We start from the raw sequence: 16,866 nt of genomic DNA on the forward strand, positions 1-16,866 counted from the left end.
TCAAAACATCAGCGTAAACCCCAAAGACCACGTCCCAGATAGGAGCCAGGCTATTTGTGGGCTGCCTCGGAGCCCAGCGTCAGACCAGCTATCCTCCCAGTCCAGGCAGTCTTCTCTCTTGAGGCCAGGGTCCTGCGTGAAGACCCAGAGCCCTCTTCACTGGTCAGGAGAGGAGAGAGCTGTGGCGGGAAGCCCAGCCACCAAAAGGCACATTCACAGGGCCTGTAACCGGAGCGCTTCACCGCAGGGAGCGAAACTCCAACTTGGCAATAATGTAGTCGAGGGCTTGAACCAGTTAAGCGATAGTAAATCCTCCTCTCCAGCTCACAGCCCCGAAGTGGCCCGTAGGCTAGCAGAGGAGGCTACCAAAGTATCTTCTATTTTCACAGAGGCAAGAAGGTCCTCATTGCACAATGCTTTAGGCGAGCTTGCGAGCAGCTCAAACTCTGGATTTCACAATTCGCCTCCCAATGCACAACAGTCTAAGCAAACGCTTAAGATGAACATCCCTTTAAATGACCAACACACGCCAGCAACTGACAACACAGACTCTCACCAGCCTGAAAACTCTATCCTGCAGTCTCACTCGCATGAAACAAGCTCCCATACTAATAATGAGACTCAGCAGGAGGTCTGCATTCAGAAATCCCAGCATCAGAGCTCAACTTTACCCGTAGCTCAGAGTTCACCCGCCCTTCCTTCACGTGTCCTCCGTCCCTCACATCCTCCCACTGAGTTCAGCTCTCCCGTGAGGGATCCCAGGCTATTCCAAGCTGAGGTCCGAGCACCGGATACCCCCACCCTGCATCGCCGTCAGCCCCCGCAGTACACTGGAGGCTCCTGGTCCTCGAGCCTGGACAGGAGAGGAGACCTGAGTTGTTTTGAGAAAGGGGATTGCACTGAGTTTGCTCGCAGGCTCTTTATCAATCAAAGTGTTGAGGAGGCACCGGTCAGCTGGACTTCCAGGCAGCAGTGGGGGAATTATGTGGGGAACAGCCCAAGGCCAGGCCCTGAGCCTGGATTTGGGTCCAACAATGACCAGCCTCCTGACTGTCAATCCAGCCAACGTTGCAGGTCGCTCAGCCCCACAGCCCAGCAGAAACGGGCTGAGCAGAGGAGGAGAGAGATCCTGCTTCTGGGACCAGTGGTGCTGGACTCCCCAGAGGAGGACGAGGGTTGTGATGAAGAAGCAGAGGGCAACGACGCAGAGGGATACAGGGCAGGGCAGCAGCCTCACCTGCTGAGGATTGAGGAGCCTCCAGAGGCAGAGCAGAACGGAGCGATGGGAGGGCCGTCCTCGCGGAGCTCCAGTGGGGTGACGGGCAGCCTGGGGGACAGGGACTGTTTGTCTCCAGAGTCCAGCCAGTCCAGTCACCAGAGCAATGAGACTGGGGTTGCCACGTCAGGAATACAGGTGAGTACTGGGTGAACCCACAAAGGAACAAAATACACTTTTTGTTTTAAAACTTTCAGTTGCCTAATTCATTAAGTCAAACTCCTCGGTTGATTCTGTCAAAATATTTTCAGAGTTAATGTTGATTTTAAATGAAATTGAGATTTACCCAAACCCAAACCCACTAGTTATTAAATTGAAAGTTAACAAATAGCAGTTAGCGTAGCCAACTGCCTCTTGGCTCGAGCTCCATACTCAACACAAAGACACGAGAGTGGTATCAATTTCTTCTGTCTCTCTGCCAGAAAGTGAAAAACGTGTTTCCCAAAATACCCTAAATGTTTCCCTAAATGCTGCACTGCAGAGCTAGCCTCTGTTTTGTGTCTGTGTGTGTCTTTCAGACGGACAGTTGTGCAGTGCCCGTGCCCTCGCTCCACTGTCAGAGGATCGCACGTGCCAAGTGGGAGTTTTTGTTCGGGACCCCTGCTGAGGAGGCTGCTAGCAGGGGGGAGAAAAGTGAGAGCATGTCCACCTCAATTTCCTCCACTTACTGCACGTCAGCTTCAGTGTTATACCAGAGTGGAGGTACCACTCTGGTATAACACCACTTCATGGGATGTAAAGGTGATGGAGAAGCCACTCGGCAAACAATGATGCTCTTCAGTGTTGTTTAGGTCGACGTATTCAGATAAAATATCTCGTTCTGTGCCCCTGATCGGGCTGGGTATTGTTTGAAATCTTTCAATACTAGCACAGATACCCAAGTTTCCGTACAGATACCAAAACAGTACTTTTTCAGTACTTTACTTTGAGGAATACAAATGTTTTTCTCATGTTACAATATTACATATAACACACAAACAGCTGAACAAGAACTATGTCTAAATAAAATACTATATATATATATATATATATATATTTTTTTTTTTTTTTTTTTTTCCGGTAGTGGTTGGTTTTTGATACTCGGTACTATGAAAACATTTTTTTTTCAGTACCAAAGTATTAGTGTCCAATACCCACCCCTGGCCTTTAAATCTAATTGAGGATGCTGGACGTCCTCTTAGAGGAAGAAAATGATCCAAGTATGTTTTCTACAGTTAGAACAGGGAACGACCAAATATAACGTTGGAAATATTAATCACATATCTCAAAATTACTGCGCTTATACTTCAGTTTCTTCATCTGCAGATTCTCTGGAAAACTCCACAGCTCCTCCAAGTGGTAACTCCAGTGAGTCTCCCACCCCGACTCCCCCTAACTCCCTGCCTCTGCTCTCTGCCAGTCACGAGGTGCAGCATGTAGAGGTAGAGCTGTTGACCCCTCCCCCGGCCGTTACCGGGACATCACCCAAAACCGGCATCATTCGCCGGACGCTGAAGTACTCAGAAACCGACCTGGACGCCGTCCCGCTTCGCTGCTACCGCGAGACAGACATAGACGAGGTGCTGGCGGCTGAGCAGGATGACGCCGACTCTGCGTTCGGGAGCAACCGCAGCGTGCAGGGCATCTCAGGGACAGGCACTAGCCCTCTGGTGGGCCTGGCTTATGTGAGGACGGAGGGGCAGGAGGAGGGAGAGAGAGGAGGGGGAAGGAGGGAGGAGGAAGAGGAAGATGAGGAGGAAGAGGAAGAGGAAGAGATGGTGAGCTGGGCCAGCGTGCGGATGCAAGGAGACAACAGGAAGCAGCAGTATGCAGCTCAGGAGGAGCCAGGGGTGTTTGGACACCTGCTGAAGAGGTGAACACAAGCATCTGAAACACATACACGCCGTCATACACCAGCCTGTAAACACACACCCAAGTGCTACAGCGTTCTGGTGAAGCAGGATTTTTTTCCCTGACCTATTTTTAGATCTGAAATTGGATCTCACCCATAACCTATTTTTCAAGTAGCACGTAAACAGGAATTGGCTACTGGAATTTTTGCATTAATTACACACAACTCTAACGCACATACAATAACAACTCAGCATAAACTGCCTCATTAAAAATACAGTTGGAGTTCCTTCTTCTAGATGTTTTCTTGCTTAGCACACATTTCATCTTTTCTTAATAAACACAGCTGTGTTGTTGCAGTGTTACTAAAAACCTCCCTCTCTGTCCAGACCAATGGAAACATTTTTTGACAACCACCACCCAGCCCTGAAATCCCCCATCTTGGTCTCTGGTCCTCGCTGTGGCGCAGAGGACACCTTCAGTCGCCACTTTGAGAGCATCATGGAGTCTCACAGAGCCAAAGGGACATCGTACAACAGCCTGGACAGCGAGGAGCTGCTGACCTCCAGCACCCAAACGGTCCTGACCTTTGACCTGCCCACACTAACCCCTGCCATCCACGGGCTTGTCTGCCATAGCGCCAGGCAGATCGTCCAGCTCAGCTTTGCCCCGCTGGCGCACGATGAGAGGCCCAGTCTTTCCGATTCTATCTTTACCGTGACTGGGGACTCGGATGCCACCAGAGCCCCGTCCAGCGAGAGGCTGAGCAGCGGTTCAGACGACACGCCACCCAGAGGGCAAGAGTGTGCGCAGCTGGGGAGCAGCTGGTACAGCAACCCGTCTTTCTCTTTACCAAGGTGAGTTAGCACGTCGAGTAGTCCCGATAGTAAATAGTAATGTGCCTGAACAGTACTACTACCCGCGTGAACTCGTGTTTCGGTCCATCTGGCAAACGTAAGTCCAATGTTCACTCTCCTTTTAGCTCTGTTTTGGTCTCCACCATCTCCTGGGGGAAAAATCTGGCTTTTCAGCTGCTTAATGTGCATTTTGTTCACCAGCTAGTCCCCAACGTTGTCTTTCTGCCATTTGGCGCTGGGGACGTAGCGCACAGTGGATTTTCTGATGGAAACGATGCCGATCTGAGCTGTGTGACCGAACCAGAACAGTAGAGTTGCAGGCTGTAAAACCAAAACAATGAGCTGACACTTGTTTAAAGCTGCATAGAGCCGAGAGGAACTGCAGAGCGATGCCTTTCACTTTACATGTGGTCAACTGATCCACTGTTAAAGTAAAAATTATTAAAACAAAGACAAGAATCGAGCTCATGGCACAAGCTGTTTGATAATACACCGGATGCAATATAAGTTTGACTTCTGGTTTATTAAAAAAAAAAGAAAAGATAAATATACCCTTAAAAACACCTTTTAGAGGCCAAATGACCCGTGTTGACATACACCATATAGCCAGAAGTATGTGGAGAGGTTGTGCTTTTGGTCTTTGGCTGTTTTTTATGTTTTTTGCCCCTCAATTCCAACAAAGAGAAATCTAAATACTACATCAGACGATGATATTTTAGATAATAACATGTTCCCAACTATGTGGCAGCAGTTTGTGTTTGGTCCTTTTCTGTCTCACCATGACACCGTCCCAACGCCCAAAGCCAGGTGCATAAAGAAATAGTTTTCCCAGTCTTCTGCGGAAGAACTTGACTGGTCTGCACAGAGCCCTGACCTCAACCCCATCCAACACCTTCGGGATGAACTGGAACTGGTTTGGGAAATCAGGCTCATATAGAAATGTTGTGTCAACCTGTTCACACAACATTTCCATTGTAAGCAGTTACAGGAGTTACAGAGTTCTGATGTTAATTCAGTACTATGCAGTTTTGTTTGCCTCCTTGCTGAGGTCAGAAACCTGTTAATGGGGCGCTGTCATTTTCCAGACGAATGAGTGTCTCTGTCTGTGACCTTCTCCTTGTGCAGAGCAGTGCTGCAGTGCTGTGCCGGAGCAGTAGAGTGAAGGTCGCTAGAAGGCTGCCTGCGGTCCCTCTGCTGTCTGCCAGGCAGGATGTGGCTGTGTTTTCGTGTTTAATATGTGTTGTGTGTGTGTATGTGTGTGCGTGCGTGTGTGTGCGTGTGTGTGTGTCTGTGTGTGTGTGTGTGTGTGTGTGTGTGTGTGTGTGCGCGTGTGTGTATCCATCTGTGCATATTTCCGTGTCAGTTATGTGTTTTAGTGTGTGCATGCACGTGCATCGGGTTGGTGTTTTGGGGTGGGTGTAAATGTAAAATTAATGGTTACTGAGCATGGGTTTTTGTAGGTATGTGTGTGTGTGTGTGTGTGTGTGTGTGTGTGTGTGTGTGTGTGTGTGTGTGTGTGTGTGTGTGTGTGTGTGTGTGTGTGTGAGAGTGAAGTGTATGCATGTGAAACAGAGGCAGATGGCTGCTGCAACAATGAGGGATTCACCTTGACTGCTGGACGCCCAAAGACTTCATTCTGACTCTCCAAAGACTCCTACCTGCAACTCCGGATTATAGATAGATAGATAGATTGATGGATGAATGGATATATAGATAGATTGATAGTTTGATGGATAGATGATGGATGGATGGATGGATGGATGGATGGATAGATTGATTGATTGATTGATGGATTGATTGATTGGATGGATGGATAGATAGATAGATAGATAGATAGATAGATAGATAGATAGATATATAGATAGATAGATAGATTGATTGATTGATTTATTTATTGATTGATTGATTGATTGATGGATTGATTGATTGATGGATGGATGGATAGATAGATAGATAGATAGATGATAGATAGATAGATTGATTGATAGATTGATATATATATAGATGGATAGATATTTTGCAGAAATGTGCGACAACGGTCCGTCTATGTCTGTTACAGTGCTTATGTGGCACCCTGAGCCAGACTGGTTTTGTGAATGTGACCCTAACTTACTGTGACAGCACTGCAGAGGTAGAGTGACTGCACTGGGTCACCTTGTTGTTTAGACCACTAGATGGCAGAGGAGGACAACAATAATGCTGCCAAGTGCTTTTTGAATCTAATGCAGGTGGGTGGCTGAGCAGCAGGAACAGAGGTATGTTTGTAATGTGTGTGTGTGTGTGTGTGTGTGTGTGTGTGTGTGTGTGTGTGTGTGTGTGTGTGTGTGTGTGTGTGTGTGTGTGTGTGTGTGTGTGTGAGTGTGAGTGAGTGTGAGTGTGTGTATCCCAGGAAGGAATCCAGTCTCAAATGTCTGCTGATTCACCCAGAAATACTCTCTGAAAGCTTAAAACCCAAGCAGCTTCATTGTGCTCTCGTGGTTTCTTTGTTTTTCAATGTATATAAACATCTTCTCCTCTTTTTCTCAACCTCACGATAAAACTCTCCGTACGAGAACCGCATCGCGCTGAACTCGTGAAGGTTAATGTTTGCTTAGCGCCGAGCTTATCTGACTTTTATGAGCAGCCCTGGAGCTGTGGCATCCAGGGGCGAGACGACAAGAAAAATATTTCTGAGGGCCTGTCCATACTTTGATAAAAGTTGGAATTTCACTCCCCTGCCCCTTCCTCCTCCTCCTCCTCCTCCTCCTCCTCCTCTTCCCTCCTTCACCTCACCCTTTTCAGATGGTCTGTACCATCAGACAGTGGCTCATTGTGCAGGGCTGCCCAGTGGACTGAGAGGGGGTTCAGTTATGCGGGGATACCATAAAAGCAGAGGCCGACTCTGGGAATTCTCTCAGGACCTCTCGGCATTGTGCTGGCGCTAGATGTGACAATGCTAACAGGTGGCGGGAGCCTAAAGCGTGTGAGTGCCGGCTTAATCTTCTGATTACGAATACACTCCCGCAGGCCCTGGTGAAGCGTATACTGTAAACAGACTCCACAATGGCCTCGGACGTTGACAAAAGGCCACCTATTCTCTCCCCTGGGCAGTTATGGTTGTTGAGGAAACACTTTAGAAGCGCATGCCCAGTGGATTTCGAGTTTTAAACCCTGACACCTCGTATCTTTGTTTTCTCTGAAGGTGTGCTAAAAGCTCACACCAGAAACAAAGGTGGACTCGAATTTGTACAACACCCAGAGGATGAGCGTACCGAGCTTGTGTAACTGGAGACGCGCGGGGAGAGATAGAGAGGAATGAATGGAGGGTGGAGAGGCAACGGAGGGGGATTTTTAGGGAACAGACAAGCCGAGTTTCATGCCATGGTTCGAATCCAAGGTCAGCAGGGGACATTGAGAGTTTACACAGTGGAACAGGGAGGGAGAAAGAGAGGGAGGGAGGAGTGAAAAGAACGAACAGAAACAACAGCAAACACACTCAGAGGGAAAAAGCTAGAGAAGGAGAGGCATTGCAGGAAAAACAGCTCTTGTACTCTCTGGGAGGGAGGCATGCTGTGGGGCTCAAATGACAGCAAACACGGAGGGGGAGTGCGAAAGTAAAGAGGAAAGAAAAGGGGGACCCATGAAGTCTCAGTCAGACTTGAAACCGAGCAGAGGAATGTAAAAGTCCGCGGGCCTCCTGGGAGCGACCACAGGTGTTCCTCCGCCTCAGCTCCCGCTCTCTGGAATCACAGACGATGCGTTCAGGTTACGAGGCCCGGAGGAGAGGAGGGGGGAGCCGGGTGAGCAGTCTGAGGCGAGGCGGCGGTCAGGGGACGGCGACGAGGACGCCCTCTGTCTTCTGCTGTCATGGATCGTCTGTAGTTGGAGAGGAGAGGTACTTGACGAGCAGGCGGTCTTGCCACAGGTAGGTCTCTTTCCAGGAACCTGTCCAGCCTCTCTGTCATGGATCACAGAGGGTTTGACCAGAAAGAAAATTCAAATGACCTTGTTAAGTGTGATGAGTATATTCGCTTCGCTTTTACAGTAGCATCGATAGATGCAGAGCAGATCTCGTTTTTTTACCGACTCCCCCGGTACCACTCCTGAACCCAAAAACCTCCGGAAACGTTGTCGACTTTTGTGTTTGCTCTGCACTCATTCGGAGCTATGCTCGTGGCACAGCTCGGTGCACCCGCACACAGTTTTTCAGGTACACGACAGGTAGGCTGTCCCAAGCCGCTTGGAGAACCTGCCTCGGTTCCTCTGTGGATTCAGTCTGTCTCGGTGTCCCCTGTCCCTTCGTGTGATCCCAGACTGACTCCATGATGTTGAGATCAGGGCTCTGTGGGGGCCGGACCACCTGTTGCAGGACTCCTTGTTCCTCTTGTCTCTGAAGACAGTTCTTTATGACTCTGGCTGTGTGTTTGCACATTTCGAGAATCGAAACTTCTAAGGTGCCCAAAACTTGTGCACAGTTCTGTATATACAGCATGTACACATACATTCCCGCGTACAATAGGTAACATGTCCGGTACATACACAGGCCTTACACACGCAACCTCACATGCATATGTTTGCCAGATTAAAAAGCTATTATAAGAAAGCCTTACAATTAAAGTGAGTTTTCCAAGTGCAACTTAAAAGAAAATACTGATTTTGCAGGTCGGGGACTCTCGGCTGTGCCTTTCCATGCTAGCAAACAAAGCTGTGTCTCCTTTTACCCTGTGAAATATCGTGACATCTACCTGATGGATTGGCACAAGCGTTGTGCAGACATTCCTGGTTCCCAGATGATAAACCCAAATAACTTTGGTAATCCTCGGACTTGGCGTCGAGCGCCGCCGACAGGTCAGAATTTGTGTTTACGGCTCATTAGAAAATGTCAGCGGGCTAACATACCAAACTAAAACACTGAGCATGGTGAACATTATAGCTGTTTAGCATCAGCGTATCGAGGCACCGCTGTTCCTCAGTACAGCCTCGCAGAGCCGCTAGCGGGGCTACGGACTCTTAGTTTTGTTCCTCTGCGCACTCCGTGAAACCAAAGACAACCATCGAACCCTTGTAGCTTGTGTTATTAATTACTCTTTGCTCTGGCGTAGTTTTTTCCTGACCCATATGCAGCGTAAAGATGTGTGAATGTGGGAAGCAAAAGCCTTGGGACTGTGGGTTTTCACGGCTTGTTCCTCACGCTGAGAAATGTCAGTGAGAGCTCGGCTCGTCGAGGAAGTGCTGCTGTTTCTTGCTTTTCAGAATACAGCTCTCAGCTGCCGGACTCCCACTGTTTGCTGGCGTGACTCGAATGGTCAGACAGCTCGCGACGGCAGCGAGGAAACGCCGGCGTCGTGTCGACTTCTAAGTGAATGAACTCGGAGACCTCGTTTCTGTCCTCCGTATTCTAGCAGAAGCCAGGAAAGTAGTTCTCTTTTAGCTGAGTGTGACGTAAGACGCTTGAGTTAAAACGGCAGAATAATTCAGATGTAATAAGTCGTGCGCTTCTGAACCGGTTAAGGCTTTTGAAGGGGCTTTTTTAGGAAGTGGCAACGAGAAAGGTGGCAAAAAACACAGATTTTGAATGCAGTTCTTAAAGTGCATGATCGTGCCAAATGTCTTTAAATATGAGATGATTGTTGTGAACATGAGCTTTGTTTACTACTGGAATTTTGCACTCATTCATTACTGTTCTTTCTACGTTTCTCGGTAATCTCCCACCGCGAGCCATCTCTCCTCCCATATGTCTTTTAATCCTCTTCCGTCGTCCCTCTCCACCGATTCATCATGCATGGTTTTTGGACTTATTTCATTTAACAGACATTTATGTTTCTTTTAAGCTACTTTCATCTCCCCCCTATTTGTTTCACTATACTTGTCGTAAAACAGGAAGTACAGCTGGAAACTTTGATTTAAGATCGTCGCTGCATAAATCAGATATTTGTGTTATTAAAGTGCTGAAATACCGGAGTTTCTACTTTTGTTATTATATCACTATCGTTCTTTGTTCCTCTTTTTCTACCTCTTTCTCTTGCCTTTTCCATTATTTACCAAGCTCTGTGAATTGTACTTCAAACTTCTCTCTTTGTCCCACTTTCCGTTCCTGGATTTCTGCAACGTTATGTGCTTCATTTCCCATTTCTTCCCCCCGTCCTTTCCACGTCCTTTTCTGCCTGACTTTAATCACTCATTCTTTCTGCCCACCCTCTCAGCAGGGAGAAGCTGCGTCTGGCGACAGACTCGGAGCTGGACCAGGACCTCAGCGACAGGCTGGGTCTGGGCAGCAGCGACACCCTAACCAACGGCAGCCACCGTGCCGACGTGGCAGCCGCCAGACGCCTCGCCAAACGTCTCTTCAACTTGGACGGCTTCAGGAAGTCTGACGTAGCACGCCACCTCAGCAAGAAGTGAGCTACTAGAGTGGCGCCGTGTTGTGGGAAAGCTTTTAGTGCCTGAAAATGTCCAAAGTGAGGTCGTCAGAGGTGTGCTTGTTGTGCAGTGCTCAAGCATGTAATATTATTATTCTGCTGCTTTTTCTCATCGCTACCATCCCAGACACTCGAGTAACCACCGACCAACAACCGGGTACAGGCTTTCTGCATCACTCACCTAGTTAAATATAAGATTTCAAACATTTCTTACACCGCTTAGAATGACATTTAATACCTGTTTCCTGGTCGTAGCAGCCAAATTACGACATTAGTTAGGATTATTTACCAAGTGCATGGATTCATTAACATTTGTATCAAGCTCTTGCCAGTACTTCCCAGTAGGATATAACAATAATTGCCAATATTATCTTGAAACACGACCTGGATAAGCAGCAGAAAATGAATGGATGGATCCATTTACATATTTTGCGTGAGGTCAGAAGTCTGGAACAGGTTTTTGCTGACATGACAGCGGAAAACATTTTATGCCTAATGTTACAGCCTATGGCAGGCTAGAACAATAGTCAAGGTGTCTGTAAACTAAATGTTAACCTCTTACCAGACACCCCCATTTTTGTGCACACACCCGAGAATATTCTAGCCAAAAAGTTTACTGTTCTTCAGCCCTTTAGATCACAGTCATAACCCTGGTCTCCTTTCAAAGGTAGCTCTTTAAACTTTACAGTTCGGCACAGACCAAAACACACCTAGAGTAGCGCTGCCAAGGCCAAAGAGTGCCAGGGACGGCACGGTGAATCTTAAAAGGTTACGGCTTTTTAACATCGTGAAATCCTGAAATCAATGTCTTTTAAGGCTTTTCAAGACCTGCAGATTCCCTGCAGGCAATCACCTTGAACAGACTAGCCCCGCATGGCTGTTAGGCTAGCGGGGCCTGCTGCAAAGATACCAGCAACCGCCCTGGCAGCGTCTTAGCACCCGCCCAGCTACCGCACAGGAGACGCGCGTGATCTGCCACACGCCCAGTTGTTGGCAGCGTCCCAACAGGTAGCAAAAACATTTTCACAATGCTCATGTGTACGCAACAGGCTAGCAACAGCAGAATGCTTTGGCAGGTACCAAGCAGCAAACACACTGAATTATTTGTGGTTAAATGGGTGTGTGGGGGAAAAAAACTGATTATCTATTAATGAATAAACTGACTTGGAAAAAGAGAAACTGAAAGATGTAAATGACAATAATATAATGATAAACGATAAAAACTAATGTAAAAACATAAACCAAAATACCATTGTGCAAACGATGCAACCGTACATTCAGGAGTCAATTATACCAATACATGCTGCTTTACTGCTGCTATCACAAATACCATCAAAATGTGACATTATTAATAGTATTACCAATAGTACTCCTGGTGCTGTTGCAACCAATGAGAAGCTCTGTAGCCCTCCTCTAAACCAACATGTCCAGTACTCAGAAACTGCACCGTGACCGCTGCTGTGCATGTTATCTGCTGCGTCTTGTCCTTATCTAATGAATGCTAACCAGCCAGAGTCAGGGCACATGCGGTTTCCTTTTCGTTTACCGTGCGTCACTTCACATTCTGCCTACAAAGTCATGTGTTTTTTATTGGATCTGCAGTCTTCCAGTGCTGCGCTGCTCGATCAGCCCAGCAGTCAGTCAGCTGCCTGCTCGTGCTGATGAGAAAGAATTTGGGATTAAAGAGTTTCCTCACTTTCTGACAGATGCACCCTGGGAATCTCCTCCTTTTTTCTTTTCTTTTCTTTCTTTTTTTTTTTTTCTTTCTGGCCCCGGGTCACACTAAGTGACTGACAGCCCAAACTGAGGCCTTTCACTGAACTGAGAAAGCTGGCATTTGAACGTTTGATTGACATTTTGTGCTTATATGGTCTGCTGGAGCTTCTTCCTATGTTATTTTTCTATTGTTCCTATATTTCACCTTACATTATATTCGATATCTGTCCGTCTGTCTACAGTAATGACTTCAGCCGTATGGTAGCGGAGGAGTATCTGAGTTTCTTCAACTTCACGGGCCTCGCTCTTGACCAGGCACTGCGGTGAGAACGCACAGTACAATACATTCAAAGTGTCACAGGGGAACTTTTAAACACATATAATTACGATTCACAGACAAACAAAACATAAAACATTCCCTGCCAGCTTGTTTATCACTCAGCACAATGTTAAATAATTGCACGTTAGCCTAATAACCACATATCAGTTGGGAGTTGTTGTGTTTTCCAAAAAACCAATATATTCTTATGATTAAAAAAGGACGTTTTTAACTTATGACCCTGGTCAAACTGTTTGTTTGTTGTTGTTTTTTTGTCACCTCACATGATTTTCCACACAGAGGTTCCTGTGTCTGTGTTGCGGTGGCTGTGATTTGCACTCAGTCAGCTGAAAAGCTGCACTTTGGATACCTCAGTACCAACTCAGTCAGTAGATGCTCTCCACTGTTAAATGCTGCTCTCTAGAGGGCAGCTGTCGCCCTGCAAGCAGAGCGACAGTTGGCACAGAGTCTAAGATGCTGCAGGCACCCAGAGTAGTCAGGTCTAAACTGTCATTCCCGTTGTTCATTCAGATATTAGTTCAACTGAGCTCGCATCCTACATCCTACACACTTTCTACTCACTGTCACATTTACACGGTTTAGCGAAACGTGGTCATTTGCTGAGTTTGTGGGATCTGCTTTTTCTCTCAGAAAATGTCAGTAACAGTAAAGGAAGAAATGCTGAGATCCTTTACTTAAGTAAAGGCAGTAAAGCAGTAAGACTACGATGTAAAAATGCTCCATTAGAAGGAAAAGTCCTGTATTCAAAAATGTATTTAAGTAAAAGTAAAAGTACAGGTGTAATATCAGCAAAATGTAAAAAAACAAATCTAAACGTAGTCATTATGCAGACTCCTGTCACATCGTTACATTACAACCTTACATTCTGTGTATTATACATATATATTTATGTATATTTATATCTTGTCGTGTAGCTTATTCTGTAAAAATGCATCATATTTTATAAGTAGCAAGTACAGCTGTGAAAGTACAATATCCCCCTCTGATATGAAGAGGATTAGATGTATAAAGTAGCGTAAAATGAAGACACTTAGGTAAAGTACAAGTACCTCAACATCGTACTTAGGCACAGCACTTGAATAAATGTACTTAGTTACTTTCCGTTTCTGGGAACCAGTTCCATTTGATTGCATAAAAATGATAATGAGCAAATTTTTATTTGTCACATAATGTAATCAAATATAAAAAACTTTTATTCAAATTTCCTGGTCAAATGCAGATCATACACAGTAATGTAACACAACATACTGCTTAAGATGAAATAAATCCCTCTCTCTTCTGAAGAGTTATGTTTTTAACGCCATTTTTCCCAGTGGAGCCTGATGCTACTGCGTTTGAGAACAGGTCGTCTTTAATCTGTAAGTATGCGGTCGATTTTCTGACTGGCCCTGGTGTTTGTGGCTGCAGGACTTTCCTCAGGCAGTTCGCCCTGATGGGGGAGACTCAGGAGAGGGAGAGGGTGCTGTCACACTTTTCCAGGCGTTACTTGGGCTGCAACCCAAAAGTCATGCCATCAGAGGGTGAGTACTGCGGAGAAGTGCTCTCGCTACCGGCAGAGGAGGAATAACAAAATCCCTTCCTGAATATTTAATGAGTCTAGCCGTCCTTAAGTACTGAGCTTTGATTCAATGTAATTCCAACGTTGAAAGAGAAGGCAGCGGGCATCTTACATAACATATTATATGTTAAGTGGTGGACGCTGTTCGAGGACAGGGACTTGTACACATGAAACATTAAACAATGCGCGTTCAATTTAAAATGTCCATCGGGCTGCAGTTTCGAGCAGCGATGGGAGAAATACTCAGGTCTTAGCCAAAAGTATCGATAGCACGGCGTGGAAAATATGCCCTTACACGCAGAAGCCATGCTCAAAAGTTCGATGTGAAGTAAACAGGAGCAGTCATCATATTTTAATGATGTTGTTTGAAAGTTATAACACAGCAGTGCTCAGGCCAGTCAAAGGTGCTGATTCGCCTCCGTGATCGTCTCGGAGGCCACAGTTTTTTTGTGGCGCTGCTGAGAGGTATTTCTGATACCTTCGTCCGACCTAATTTATACCCATGAGGGCAGGCCAAATAGCAGAAACACCTCTCCGCACCGCATAATGCCACACAGACCCACAGGACTGCTGTACTGGACCGCACTAGTGGTAGCTCGCTGTAAGTAATGAAGTGGCTGACGACAAAGCTAGTTTTACATTTGAAGTGAGGATGTCTCATTTTGCAGAGGGAGCTAACACGCTGTTTTCATCCCGTAGATGCAGTTCACACTCTCACCTGTGCCCTCATGCTGCTGAACACTGATCTGCATGGTCAAGTGAGTAGTGTGAGTGTGTCCGTTCACGTGTACAATCCACGTGTGGAAATGAGAGAATCCGCTGTGCACTGAGTGCGCAGGTGACGCGGGCGTTGCAGGCGAAGCTTGCCCGCTCAGACCCAAGACCCACGAAGGGAAAGCAGAGTTGAGAGAGCTGCCTTCCCCTCAAGGGCCCCTTTTGATCAGCTCTGGAGCTTGGGCGATGTAGGACTCGGCCTGAACGCCAGCAGCTGATCGGGGTCTGCAGGTCTGCCCGCTGAGCTTCTTTCGCCGTCATTAATCTGTTACCTTCACAGTCAGAGCCTCGCTTTGCACATCTGGGTCACTGGCGGCTCGTCCCAGTGATTGGTGCGGCTCTGTGGATGAATGATTAATTAAAGTGACTGCGGAGGTGACTGGGTGGCGGATCAGCTTTTTTAGGGAAGAGCAAATCAGGAAGGTTTCAACAGATTTGACCTTCGCTGTGGCTGTGATCGTCACAATGAGAGAAGGGACCGATTGACACAGGCTGCGACTTTTTAACCAGGATTGGGGTCAATTATCTTGTGTTTCATCCATTAACGATTTTCTAAAATGAAACGAAAGTTGTGAAAAACGGGCATCATAATATCCCCGATCCCAATATGACGCCTTCAAATTGCTTGATTTCTCCAACCAACAGTATGAAGTGCAATTTAAAAATGATGTAAAAAACAAAGGAAAAGCAGCAAGTCTTCATATTCCAGGAGCTGGAACGTGCAAACGTCATAAATGTCTTAAGTTATTACTTTATTATCAAATGTTCAGCATGCTAATTGATTGATGGACTAATTGGACGGGGTATTAATTCAAGTGCCAATACGATACCTGAAATTCAGTATGGATATCAAACAGGTACTTTGTTCTATACCTCACTGTGACAACATGTCTTTAAACAAACTTTCTTTTCTTAATTTAACTAAAGAGGCCAAAGTTCTGAAATTTTAAATCTAATGTTTAAAATGTCTAAACACAAGCAGCAGTACAAGAATTTTGCTTGAATAAAATTGGCCTAAAATTTCGGTTTATCAGATCAAAGATACAGCAAACAAGATTACGAATGTGACCGAGCATTCAGCGCCAGCTCTCAGCGCTCTGCTAGTTTATCTCTTCTGATTTGACCTCCAGATTGCTGCCATTTAAATCTATTCCAGTCAGTGTTGTGGTCACATTTTTGAACATGTTAACTCATAATGGAGTGTGTGTGAAAAAGAGAGAGACCGTGATCAGGGAGCACATCAGGGGGGATGTGCGTGTTGAATATAGCGCATGAGGAATGTGTGAGTGTTAGCGTCGAATTAAAGTACATTGACATATATTTCTATGTTTCCAGAACATTGGCAAGAGGATGTCGTGCACACAGTTCATTGGCAACCTGGAAGGACTGAATGACGGCCAAGATTTTCCCAAGGATCAGCTTAAAGTAAGCTGCTCTCAAGTCTAAAATAGCACACACACACACACACACACATGCGCGCGCACGTGCGTGCCCATGCTGTCATCCCAAATGAGAGCGAGCAGACTGTGTGTGCCAGCATTGTATTGTCCCTCAGATCTGTGCGACCGAGCCCGGCTGTCTGGCCTGCGCTCGCTGCCAGCTGGCATCCGCCTCCTCTCCAGAGGCCTCCGATCAGAGGCCTGCCAGGGCCCGCCACTTCCTGCTACACTGCGGCTGCGGCGCGGGCTGGAAGACTAATTGTTATGTGATCTGGAGACGAGAGGAATGAGACGCAGCGGCCGCTTCGGGGTAACCGCGCGTGCTTTAGACAGCATTAGATTAGGCTATTAGCTTAACCCAGTTGAGTTTGGTCGCAATAGATCGCGACCCATCAGGCGGGGTTCAGACAGAGGCCCCAGGCCACATGATGTGGCGAAATAACCCAATCAGTGTGGGCTGCCTGTCCATTGGTGCGCCTAATGATGATGCCGTTGATTAGTTTTGTCTGCAGAGTGGTCCGTCAACATGCCACAGGGTCCCGGAGTGCGAGTCAACAAGCTGTAATGGGGTATTTATAATGCATGAGGGAGAGAGAGACAGAGAGACAGAGAGAGAGGGAGAGAGAGAAAGAGGCCAGGTCCTTCTGACGAAATGACAGGAATGAAGTCTGAAATGAA

At 46.7% G+C, this 16,866-nt stretch overlaps 1 protein-coding gene across 1 annotated transcript in view; it reads left to right on the plus strand.

The window, feature by feature from the left end:
• Nucleotides 1-3,030: 3,030 nt before the first annotated feature.
• LOC120794021 (PH and SEC7 domain-containing protein 1-like) overlaps nt 3,031-16,866 on the plus strand; it is a 48,581-nt gene continuing 34,745 nt past the window's right edge. The window contains exons 1-7 of the mRNA XM_040134560.1: nt 3,031-3,128; nt 3,496-3,963; nt 10,146-10,340; nt 12,320-12,400; nt 13,825-13,937; nt 14,675-14,733; nt 16,085-16,174. Of these exons, the coding sequence (XP_039990494.1) occupies nt 3,031-3,128; nt 3,496-3,963; nt 10,146-10,340; nt 12,320-12,400; nt 13,825-13,937; nt 14,675-14,733; nt 16,085-16,174 (1,104 nt within the window). The remainder of the gene's footprint in view (nt 3,129-3,495; nt 3,964-10,145; nt 10,341-12,319; nt 12,401-13,824; nt 13,938-14,674; nt 14,734-16,084; nt 16,175-16,866) is intronic.

Source organism: Xiphias gladius, chromosome 9 (assembly GCF_016859285.1).
Source record: "Xiphias gladius isolate SHS-SW01 ecotype Sanya breed wild chromosome 9, ASM1685928v1, whole genome shotgun sequence".
Classification (NCBI taxonomy): domain Eukaryota; kingdom Metazoa; phylum Chordata; class Actinopteri; order Istiophoriformes; family Xiphiidae; genus Xiphias; species Xiphias gladius.